The following is a 12,045-nucleotide window of genomic DNA, read 5'->3' as shown; positions in this document are numbered from 1 at the left end:
GCCCGCAGGCCCGTGCAGCCAGCCTCTTTCATTCATTATCCACAACAATGTGCATGTGCCACAGAGATTACAATGTCGTTCAGGAATCATTCAACAAAAATTGCTTCCGACGTTTTTTAGTTTCTTAACCATACAACAGGTGTTACTACCACTCAACGTTGATTCTAATGCCAGAAAATAGTGCGGTCACCCATTGTGGGGGCGAAGGAGTCATATCCCAGTCTTAATTTAGTAGCCTTGGCTTTATAGAACTGCATTAAGACCGTACGCCCGCATAAGAAATGACAGTACCTCTCTATGAGTCGAATATTATTTAAACGCAGGAGATTTCCCAACGGTGTTATATCGGAAGGACATAGTTCTGTGGATAGTGTAGTGCCGGACAGCGCATGTGAAATGAACCAGTCTAGTCGCCACCGTAGCTAGAATTAATGCATCACCAGGAGGCGCTATAAGATGACTTTTTGTTTCTAAAAGCGGCAATGGCCGTTTATTTTTGTCACACAGAGCGCAAAAGCGGTCAAACGCTTTTTGGAGCACTGTCGCAGCACAGATTGCAGTTGCTTTCGACCATCGGCTCCACGAGCCGCGGTGCGGCGGGAAACCGCAGAACAGCGCCGTTGGGATTACGTTTTCTCCGGCCAAATGGGACGCCGGAGCAACGGCGCGCGGCGGCAGCCGATCGCTGATGTCATGGTATAAGTATCGTGGAAAATAACACGAAGCCGGTGCTCCGAAAGCCGTTCCAGCAGCCTCACCAGGTGGGGCAGAACTGCAATTAAATGGATTTTAACTACCCTATGTTTATCTGCTTGAATAAAACAGTAATTATACAATGCTTCATTGAGAGTCACGCAAACTAAAACCGGTCGTCATGGGAATTTCATCGCACGCGCTTGAACTTCTGCCAAGTGTACAAGCTCTAAAAAAAACAAATGATCCAATCCACAGGAGAACGAGCACCCGCGTACCATTAAAATGCTCGGTGAGTAGGCTCAGAACGTTTGACTCCAAGACTTTATTTATGGGCATTTAACGAAGGCCCTCCTGCTCCTGATTCAGGAGTCATACTTACTCTGCCACCTGAGAAAAAAGTTGGAAGCATCGAATTTGTACTAACCCTTTGTAGGCTGTTGCAAGGCCCGGGAGGCGTAAGAAAAATGCATCATGGGTAGTATATTTCGCCACACGTGGAATTGCCATTACCATAAAGCCCACGCGGCTGTTGCTCCAGTCCAGCACCTCCCCCCCGAACACACAAGAAGTAAATGGCTGACGAGCTAGTTTGTCGGCAAGTATGCATCATTGAAGCTCAATGGAAAACTAGGGCACAGACAAGGCAAAGGTAAGTAACAACACCGCCGCTTAGTGTTGTTACTTATGAAACTGAAACTTTATTTTCTCAGAAAACACGTGCATAACTCCCCGGAGCCTTACTATCGGGCACGCCGCTCAAATAAGCCGATCTTAATTTTCAGTGCCTTTCGCTCCAAGATTCCTGGCTTGACTCATATCCACAGCCGCCGATTCGTGTAACCATTTGGTGCAACTCAGCTTTAACAAACCGATAATTCCACCGAATAACGTATATATTCCTGTGTACATGTCTGCCAGTGTCTTATTGATCAAATATAAAGGGTTCGCGCTTCCCAAGAAGAAACTGCATCAAAGTGGTCGTCATACCGCCTGTGCCTGCGCTGTCACATCACTAAAAAGTACAGCTGACAGATTTAGGTTAATGGTGGCTTTTTTTTCTGCAAGGAACAAGCTTGGCAGTTCATGGAAGACGGTAAGCAACAGGCTGGATGATAGTGAAGCATTTCCGCTCATGGTTCCACTATGCGGCACAAACTAGAGTTCCTTCCATGTAAGAAGAAAGTTTTGTGTGGTATCTTCATGTCCTGTGGTCTGATGTACCGGTCGTTGTACCAATGTGCCCGTAAGACGGCACCTGCACTCATGATTCAAAGGAAGGCCCTACGCGCAGTTGGCTCCCTATTGTGCCGACTAGGGGGCTAAACTGTGCTTTTCAGACGCCGAGCTGCTCCCTAAACCGCGATTCTGCAAAACGCGAACGATCCGGAGCGTCTCTACTCCAGATCAGGTGATGTCGACGAATCATTCAACCTCCATCCCACATTTCAGACCAATAAATGTCACTCCACGAGGAAAGGGGGTTAGTGAAGGGTTGAGGGGTGGTGGTCTATTTTGATACTTAGGACCATGGCGCATCTGCCTGATATCAAGGCCAACAGCGGTTATCTGTGTTTTTGAGAAAATAAAATCTCAATTGGTTCTAAGTGGTGATCTCGTTGTGATATGCCAGCTCAATACCAACGTATGCCCACATGACACCTTCCTGTGCTCGGGATTTTTTTAATTGTTGAAAAGGTACAAATTCAGGACGTACCGTATAGAATATTTTGCAGAAGGATCATAATTGCATAACCGTATACCTCAACGATTGTCGCTGCAGGTGGTATCACCTTAAGGTGACAGTCTCTGAATTTCTTGTGAAACTTACTTCGGCTACTCGTGCGAACATTAGTGATTCGTTAGTTGGCTCGTTGAGTGGTTGGTTGCCCCGTCCTATCTTGAATCGATAGGCACCATCTACGAAGATAAGGCGAACTACAACTTATACCAAGAACATAATTAATGACGCATGCGTTGGCGTAGGCACTCCTCCATTGGCGCACGACCTGGAAATGTGAAAAAACAAAATGCGCATATTCACTCCATACACGTGGTTAACCAGTGAAGCCGTAGCTCCCACGTTGATGCTGCTCTGCCAGAACTGCCGTCACCCCTGCCCACCGCTGCCGCTGGAGCTGTACTTCACGCTGCACCCGTGATCTGCTGCGAGAGAGAAGACTTTCGTAGCGCAAGCTACGCTGCCTCGGGCAGTCTTCGCGGGGTGACCTGTTTCGCCCTTGAGCGCTATAGGTCAAACCACACCCCCTTCCGCAAGCGCCAGGCACGGAGGAGCGGCCCGATAACGGGGAGAGATAGGCGGCACGGAAGAGATAGGCGAGGAGGGAACGAAACTTGCGCCAGACCTGTGCGCGGGACGTGTCGGAGGAAGGCGAGGAGGCCACCGCCGTAGCGATAAGCGCGCGCCACGCAGGAAGGCCACGTGCGGTGCAGAACCGTGTGCGATAGAGGAAGACGAACATCCACCTGGGGTCCCTCGTACAGCGGTGAGGCTTTTCGGCGTCACTGCGTTGTTTAACGCAGTGACGCCGAAAAGGTGAAACACGCTACTGTTCCGCACACCTTCGCTACCTTCAAGTCTTAGGCATTAGCGTGAGCTTCCTTGATTATTTCGCTTCCTCCGATGCTGCGTTTCCTCTTACCGGTGTCGGTAGATGCGATAGTGCAGCTACGTCAACTATAAACCCACGCAATCCTCACTTCTAACTCCTCTCCAACCCCGTTATTTTCACATTCGCACATGGGGGCGCGTCGGAGGAGTTTTCCTCGAACGCAGGACCAGCGGATTTTTCTTTCGCCTGGACAATAAAGCTTCACATTAAAACTTCGCTTTCCCCGGCCGGATTTGAACGAATAAGCTGTTGATCGAGAAGGGAGCAGGGTATCCACTGTGACGCGGATGAAGCATGTTCTCTGGGTACAAACAGTCGTGGCTCCTTTTCGCGCGTTTCTGCGGGCGCCGTGGTTGATAGGACGCAGTGCATGTAAGGGGATGAGCGCGGAATTTCTTATATGGATTTGGTTTGCACTGGAGTGCGTCTCAGACAGTCGCCAATCATAGTGCTAGGTTATGGCACAGAAAAAATGTTGACCTTAGCGTTAATCGAATAGCGCGCGAATAGTAAATGGAACGAACTGAACTGAAAAATTTGCCGTGTCTCCTCCGGGCTTTGATCAATAGGCAGCAGTGACTTGGCCTAAACTCCGCATAAAATAGCGCAGGCTTGAATTCATTTCTCTCCAATATTGTGATTTAAAAGATAAACTTTAATACCAACATTTCATTGTTTCATGGCTTCTGCTGCTTCGCCTGAGACACGCCTTGTTACGCGCCTAGCGTTTGCCAGGGCGGAGCGAATGTGCCGTAACCAAGTTACCAAGTAGCATTACCAAAGTGACCATCTAAGGAACTATATCAACTACAAGCTGATTTCTCTTTCAGTAGACAACAAAATTATTTGAAAATATTTTAACTCTGAAAGTGAAATACACGTAAACAAACTGTTGATCAGCTCCAAGGGAACAATTGCATAAGTCACAGACGCTCCTAGAGGTGCGACGTCAGTTTGAATTGCAACGCCAAGTGTTTTCACAAAAAGTTTTATTACAAAAAAAAGCCGTTGTGTAAAATGCGATTTATTTTCAACACTAAGACATCTCGATTAATAAATACATAAATGGCAGTAGGCCTCGTCATAAATTTGTCAAAGGCAGCGAGCACGGAACGATTAAAAACAAAACAAGCAATCTATGCATCGCCAGTATGAAAGCGACGCAACACGCGGGTAAACAGATAATATGCACAGAACAAGGCTACATGCTTAGGTACTACTTCGCGTACAAAATGGCAGTAAAACCGCTGACAAAAGCAGGCTTTCCCTCGACATTGTATACAGTGACTAAATAAAAAACACCGCTGAAGAGTGAGAGGGCGGGGCACGCAAAATATGACCTTGGCTTTTGTCTTACAGCAACAGAAACGGGCATTATAGCGTCGACACATTCGTTCTTAGATTTCAGTTTCACTCCTGTCATACAGTGATGCCTTACCTGAAGCAAAAAGGACCGTGAAAGTTATCTATGTTTAAAATACACTCTAACACATCAAAATATCCTAAGAGAATGGCTCAGAAAGACACTGGTCATTGCACCCGCTGCTTCACTTGTACTCGATATAGTGGATCTAATCCCAACACGCAGAACAGTAGCCAAACTTTTTGTATGCGAAAAGAAGCAGGGCTAGGAAAGAACCACTGAAAAGGCAGCCGAAATTTCATGCTAAAAAAATATACATATTGGTATTCCGCGTTTTGCACTATCTTGATATACAATTAGAGTCCGGCAGCATTTTGTTGTAGCGCGTAGCTGTCACAGTTTGGTTAGTTCGCCGCACAGCATCTAGTTTATCCAGTCGACACGCCCTCTCACTTGGCGAGTCGTAGCTCCTGCGTGCCGGCCGCACGCAGCCTTGTTGCCCCCAGTTGGGGTTACCTCTTGTGGCACACTATCACTCCGGTAAGCAAGGTCATCCTAGGAGACAGTGGCACGCCATGGTACGTGGCTTGGCGGAGGGAGTCAGCTCTGTGGCAGGGCTGTTCAGATGGGCTGGCTTATCACCGCAGCCAGTCGTAAATATCCTGCTCAGTTATGGACTTTATCTCTTCCCTGCCATCCATGCTCGGTGCTCGTTCCACACCACTGGTTCGAACGACCCTCGATGACTGCATCCTCATGTGGTCCGACGTCATCCTGCTCTGGCTTCCTGGAAGGTCCTCGAAGTACTGCCTCGAGGAGCGCTCCACAAATGTGCGGCTGGCCCCCTGGGCACCACCTCTCCCGTAGCGGTCGCTGGGGACGTCAAAAGTGGCGTCGCTGCGAACGTCGTCTGTGTCGACGCCAGCCGGCGGTGCTGCAGTCATCCTCTCGACTACTGGGAGGTATCCGTCAATCGACGCCCGCCCTTCTACACTTGGAATGTCTTCCAGAAACTCGGACGTTGCACGGTCCGTGATGCTCAGTCCGGTCCCCACGGTGTCTTCACTCGAGATCGACTCGCGCTCGAGACGCGAGAAGTCTACGTCGATTTCGGTCATGGACCTCATGTCGAAGTCGCCTATTGAGTTGGACCTGTGTGACTCCGGCAGTGACCGCAGATCGGCCGGGATGCCCGCGCCCGCCAGCCCGTGTGGTAGCGACGACTTCCGTCTCTGCTCCTGGTTCTTGCGGTAGCGCGGCGGCCTCACCTCGGGCTGGAACTCGGGCTGAATGGGCGGATGAATGTAGTCAGGGTGCGTGAGCACCCGTATGATGACGTCCCAAACACGGGGCTCAAACATGGCCTCATACCGGAAATCATGAGTGATCCGTATGTACTCCTCCGTAGTGGTCGCCTCGTGCACAAGTGTCCTGAAGACGTCATCAACCGTAACCAGTGTCCTCCACTTGGTCTTCACGTCGGGCGTGAGCTCTTCTACGCCCTCAACCGGTGGCGGACTGATCACCCTGTTGAGCACGTCCCACTGCGGTGGTGAAGAGGTCACAGGGCTGCCTGGCGACCTCAGCAGCGAAGCGGAAGTTGTCCGAAGCTCGTGGTCGGCAGTGGTGCGGGTGACTTCTGCGCTTTCTCCTTCCCACGTTCTCCCGTCTGCATACGGCGGCTGTCCGGGAGGTGATTGCGGGGGTGCTGGAGATCCCGTTTCCGATGGCCCTTCACCGTCAATCGCGTAGTGTCGGATGGTGACGTCCCACGAGGGCGGAGTTGTGGGCGACTTCACGAGCTGCTCCGTGGTGTCCTTGGTTGTCTTTACTACGTGCTCGGTGGCAACGGTTTCGTGCTCCGTGGTCACGAAAACCTCGTCAATGTTTTTGACTGTGATCTTGGGCTTTCGCGGAGCCAGCGCGGTCTCGGGGATGGCAGTGATTTCGGACATTGAGGTATCCGGTACTTGTAGAATCAACGAACGCTTCGTGTCTTGGCGACGCTTGGTTACATCTTCATGAAGATCTGTGTCGTCTTGCTTCGTGACAAGGTAGTCGGTAAGCATTTGAGTTGTTCGCTTTGGCTTTCTAATCAGCGGCTTCATGTCCGCAGCGAATTCAACTTCCGAATGAGACCAATCATCATTGTCCGGGATGCTACCGTAAAGCGACGGTGGTCGAGGCTCTTCCTTCTTACGAACCTTGGTATAAACTGGAGGTTCGACCTTGTAAGCGGCTGGAGGGGCGCCGGCCACACGAGATACTGCCGCGTAACTCTTCTCCACAGTCTCGGCATCCAGTTGGTCTTCGCTTTCGGTGATGGCTTGCAAATGTAGTTGCTTCGCAGAGGCTGTCTTCAAGATCGTTTGCGCCTGCTGCAAGGAAGACACGGACTCGTCACGCTCCTGGTCCATAGGATACGGCTTAGCTTTTGCCCTTGGAATCGCGGGCTTGTACACTGTGGCTATTTGAACTGAGGACAAGGACTCAGCTCTCTCGGCATCCACCGGGTATGGTTCAGCAGCAAAGGCCGCGTTATCGTATTGCTTTTGGACAGGAACTGCCGACACAACGACATGTCGCTGCTCAACAACCTCTTCAGCGTCAGACGCTGAAGACGGTGACTCGCTTGGATAGTCAGATGGGATAGTCTCAGACCGCTGAGCAGATGCGGGTGTGAGTAATGCGGCTTCGGAGCCGGAAGTGGAGGCTGCCATTGCTCGCGGTATGCGGATCGGATCGAACATTGATAGTGTTCCCATAGTAGACCCACTGAGCTTTGTGATCTCCGATGCTGGCGCCGATGATATGCCCTTCTTCTTTTTCACCACCTTGATGTTGCGCTTCTTCAGGCAATAGTATGCGATGCCTATTCCCAGTAGCAGAAGTGTGAGGAATAGCAGCGCGCAGATGATCAGAAGTAGCTCGACCTCAGATAGCTTGGGGTGCTTCGTAGCTGGCAACAGAGGCGGAGGTTCGATTCTGGGTGGGAAAAAACGATCAGAAATGTAAGGGAAAGCACTCCAACTGCGCAAGATTGCGAGAAATATGAGTGACAAGAGTGGAATATTTAGCGCCGAAATGGCGGGCCGGGGTACTGTCCGGAAAAAAGTCCTGGTACAGTTCAAATAAATACGTGCCGTACGAGCAGCCAACAAGCACGTGGTTCATTTGAACCCGGTTTGAACATGTAGGGCTTTTTATTGAAGACCTAAACAGCAACCAGCTCTAAATTATGACGCTGAAAACAACGGCTGGCAACCTGCCAAAAGAAAGCAATGCGTGCGCATATTACCACAAGTTCAGCTACTCGCTCGGATCACTTTCAAAGAGCCCACCACACGTTCAGCCGAAACTACGACGCTTGGTCTTTCTGTGAAGCAAAAACGGGTCGGCGTGTGCCAGAAAGCGAACAGGCACAAAGATAAGACAGGCTGCACTGCTAGTGTCGACAGGGGTGTTTTGTATAGTGCTTTGGTATTGTTAAGGCTGTGGCTAGCGTTCCGTCCAGACGGAACGATATAAAAGTGCTAAAGTTCCGTCCAGACGGAACGGAGCGCTGCCGGTTATCCTTCCGTCCAGACGGAATACAATTGAGAGCTTAGCGTTCCGTCCAGACGGAGCCGGCGTGAAATTTGTACAGTTCCGTCCAGACGAAAGCGAAACCGGCTGATTAGACACTGCGCTCAGTCTTCGGATTTGGTGTACAGGTTGCGCCTCGGATGACTGATCTTATGTACCGGGTTCGATTCTCTACGGTCTCGATTGTTTTTTTTTTTTTACGTGATTGTGCCAGCGTTTTGTAACGCCGTTTTGCAACGGCCGATCATCTGTAATCATTGATAGTGATTATTAATCAAATGTGACTCTGGCTACTCAATGAGCGGAAGCGGTTTGACCGGTTGGGTAAAAATCAACAAACCCACGAAAGGCGATAGGACTGACTCTAAAAGGCCGAACAGCATGGACCGTTTTTTCCCGCGATTCGCGCACGTCGGCGTTGCGCGTGCGTTTTTTCGACGCCCGCGTCGACAATTCCACGCCCGCGGCAGCATCTGCCTAGGGTGCCTCGATGCGCGCCCGCTCATCGAGACACCCTACATCCGCACGATCTGCCTTGGCTCGAGTCGCGCGCGGCAGTGGGAGGAGCATGGCGACTTGCGCCAATGGGGAGGCGCGCGCCTCATGGCGGCGGTTTCGAAGCGCTGGAGTATGGTGGCTAGAAGACAGCCGGCTGGCTCCGCCGAGGATGTTTAGGCTTACCATCCCGGCAGATATTGAATGGGAGCTTTCACTAGCGGCGCGGATGATGTTTTATAGTACCGTTTTCACCCACATTATAAGCTCCTTCACCGCACAAGCAACTTCGTGCGTACCTTGAGAGGAATTTTAGAGAGCGCTTACAAGCCGCAAGCGGTCGGTCGAGCTCCCGACACCACTTCGCTGCCGAAGCCGCCGTCATGTTGCCGCCGCCGGACGCACGTGCGGGTGGTTACGCGGCAGCGGCAGCGCGCCTGTGGCGTGCGCGGCGCGTTTTCGCGAGTAGAAAACGCTCCATGCGGTACTCCGTCAAACGGATCCGACTCCAATCCGCTACCTCGACCACGCCCGCTTCACAACAAGCAGCGAGAGCAGTCTTTCTTGATATTTACTCAGCCGGACGGACCGCTTTCGCTCATTGATTAGCCAGAATAACCGTTACTTAGTAATCACCATTACCATTAAGAACTACAAATGATCGGAACTCTGACGATGGATACGTCGGCCTTGGCTATAGTGAACAGTAGCGGAGCGGCCAGTTGAGTGACAAATCAAGACCGACTGCCCTCACCACGTCAATTGTAAAGTGGGCGCGAAGCTAGCTGTTACAAAACGCTGGCACAACCACGCAAAAAAAAAGACAATCGAGACCGCGGAGAATCAACCCGGTACATTAGCGCAATTATCCGAGGCGCAACCTCTACACCAAATCCGAAGACTGAACACAACGTCTAATCAGCCGGTTTTGCTTTCGTCTAGACGGAACTGTACAAATTTCAGGCCGGCTCCGTCTGTACGGAACGCTAAGCTCTCAGTTGTGTTCCGTCTAGACGGAAGGATCACCGGCAGCGCTCCGTTCCGTCTGGACGGAACTTTAGCACTTGTATATCGTTCCGTCTGGACGGAACGCTAGCCACAGCCTATTGTTAAGTGGCGCCGGTTAGTATTTCTACCACCGTTCACCTGGTACCGAGAATGTTCCTCCCTACGATAGCCCTAGCGTTCAGAAAATAAGAAATTTTCTAACATTTACCCTAGTAGAAGGATTCATTTCAATGATAGCCACGAATAAAAAAAAATTTCCTCGAGCATTTGCGACCAAAAAAGCCGCTGTACTGTGCTTACATGCGAATATTTAGACCAGATGAATATTCTCCCAACCAGGGATCTCGCAAGAAGAACCTCGCGGAGGCATATCGCCGACATTTTGTTGGCGTTACCCGGGACGACCAAATCTCTTGCTGCTTGTAACAAGCCCCTGTGGTCGTTCCGCCATTAGAATGCAGTAGGTACAAGCTCACGTCATCATAACCGTCGGCACCCTTTCTCTGAGCAATAAAATTTCTCCAGGCTTTCCCGTTTTTGCAGACCAGCATGATTTTTCGCATTTGTCAGCGACGGCGGGCGGCTTCTTAAGCCGCTTCATAATTAGAATTATATCAATTAGAAATATCTCATAAAATTATATCAACGAGAATATCTCTAAGAACAAAACAATTTCCTCTTACAAATTCTTTTCTCTTATAATAAAATTCGCCTCCTTGCGGAAGTAATTTAAATCTTTTACCCTGCAGGTGTCGCGTTTTTTTTTTTAGTCATAATGATTGTTATAAAAGGCTCCAAATGAGAACTGGAAGTTTGACAAAATTTAGGCAGCTTCTGTGAGCCGAGATGCGTATTACTCCTAAATGGCCACTTCCATCTTTTATTTTATAGAAAAAAAAAATGTTAGGTACGCTGCAAGTTTTGACTGAGGTAATTGTTTCTGAACATATTCAATCCCCCAAGTTTTACACTTACTTTAGGTTTAGAACCCGGTACACATATTTGGATCTGTGCGTCTGTAAAATTCGGGCCCACACGAAACAGGACAATCGATGTTTATCAGCTTATCGTGAGGCAACGAGGAACCCTTCTACAGAATCGTTACTCCGGGAGTGCTCAGCTTAAGTGCAGGAATTGCTTAAGTCGTATCGATCCGAGTGATACCCAACCGGAGGCTATTCGCCCCGAGATCGAACACAGTCGGCCCCTGGCGGTGGCGGAACGAACCGCTCCTAGTGTGGATGGCACTCTCGCGTCGTCTGCTCTTTCAGGTTGCGCGCGGCGCAAGACTCGTGGTGCACACGATAAAACAACCAATATGTGGACTTGTTTAGCAGTAAGCAATGACATAGTTACCTCTGCTTGCGCATTTCCTCTAGAGACGCAATGATCAGTGGGCGTTGCGGGTTAATACCCTGGTTTAATTCCATGAAACATCTTCCCCTTGTGAAACTTGTTATTCGTGTGAAAAGTGTTATAAACATTGCTTCGACACATTGCACTTTCCTCATTGACGAGTGCAGTCGTCTGCCGTTTCGGGAACGTCAAAGGGTCTTTTTGAAGGTGACGTGGTGCTTTTAAAGGAGACAAGTTTAATACACGAAACGGGTAAGAAGCGACCAGACCTGTGCCACGGCCGCTGGATGAAAGGCGCACCTCTGTGCGCTCTCATTAAGCGGCCGTGCCTGTGCATACCCGTGCATTTGCCACACCCTTGTAAAATTGCGCTGTGTCCTTATAGAAAGAAGAAACAAACAAAAACAATTACACTGCACACTACCCGTGCGATATCGCCCATACGTTACCGGGGACGTGTTTTACACCCGTAAGCGCCTGTGTGATCGAATTCTTTCTCTACCTTATCGAAAATAAATAGCATTTCTGGACAGTCGTTGCTGAGACTGTGTTGCTAATGTTACGTATTATTCAAAGTACGTTTTGTTAGGATGCGCAAGAGAATTTCGGGGGGATTTCACGGTAAAATTAAGCAGTTGTGAGTTTGCGCCCTCCTGTGGCATTTCGAGTGTTATTTTAATATGTCCCATTTTCAAATCCCCCCATGAATCACCTTGTACAGAAATGTGTTTCACTCAGCATAACCGAATGCTTAATATGGTCACGTCTTAACCTCTTAAGATGGACATAAGTTTAAAGAAGGGGGGAAAATCACGCAATATAATGCACGTTGTTGCCCACATGTGTGGAGGGTGTGCGCCGTGACTCCCTGGTTTTTTTTTTCCCACAATGCTCGCTTTCCATACAATTTTG

General features: G+C 49.7%; 1 protein-coding gene across 3 annotated transcripts in view; it reads right to left on the bottom strand.

Annotated features, from left to right (window-relative positions):
• Positions 1-4,298: 4,298 nt before the first annotated feature.
• The window catches only part of LOC144178486 (uncharacterized), a 357,015-nt gene continuing 349,268 nt past the window's right edge, over positions 4,299-12,045 (bottom strand). For all 3 annotated transcript variants that reach the window (XM_077706398.1, XM_077706389.1, XM_077706407.1), the window contains one exon: positions 4,299-7,674. In XM_077706398.1, the coding sequence (XP_077562524.1) occupies positions 5,328-7,674 (2,347 nt within the window). In that variant the 3' untranslated portion in view covers positions 4,299-5,327. The remainder of the gene's footprint in view (positions 7,675-12,045) is intronic.

The sequence above is a fragment of the Haemaphysalis longicornis genome, unplaced genomic scaffold (genome assembly GCF_048455015.1).
Source record: "Haemaphysalis longicornis isolate Haplotype H1 unplaced genomic scaffold, Haemaphysalis longicornis Haplotype H1 scaffold_1, whole genome shotgun sequence".
Taxonomy (NCBI): Eukaryota; Metazoa; Arthropoda; class Arachnida; order Ixodida; family Ixodidae; genus Haemaphysalis; species Haemaphysalis longicornis.
This window is presented reverse-complemented; position numbering and strand designations above follow the sequence as displayed.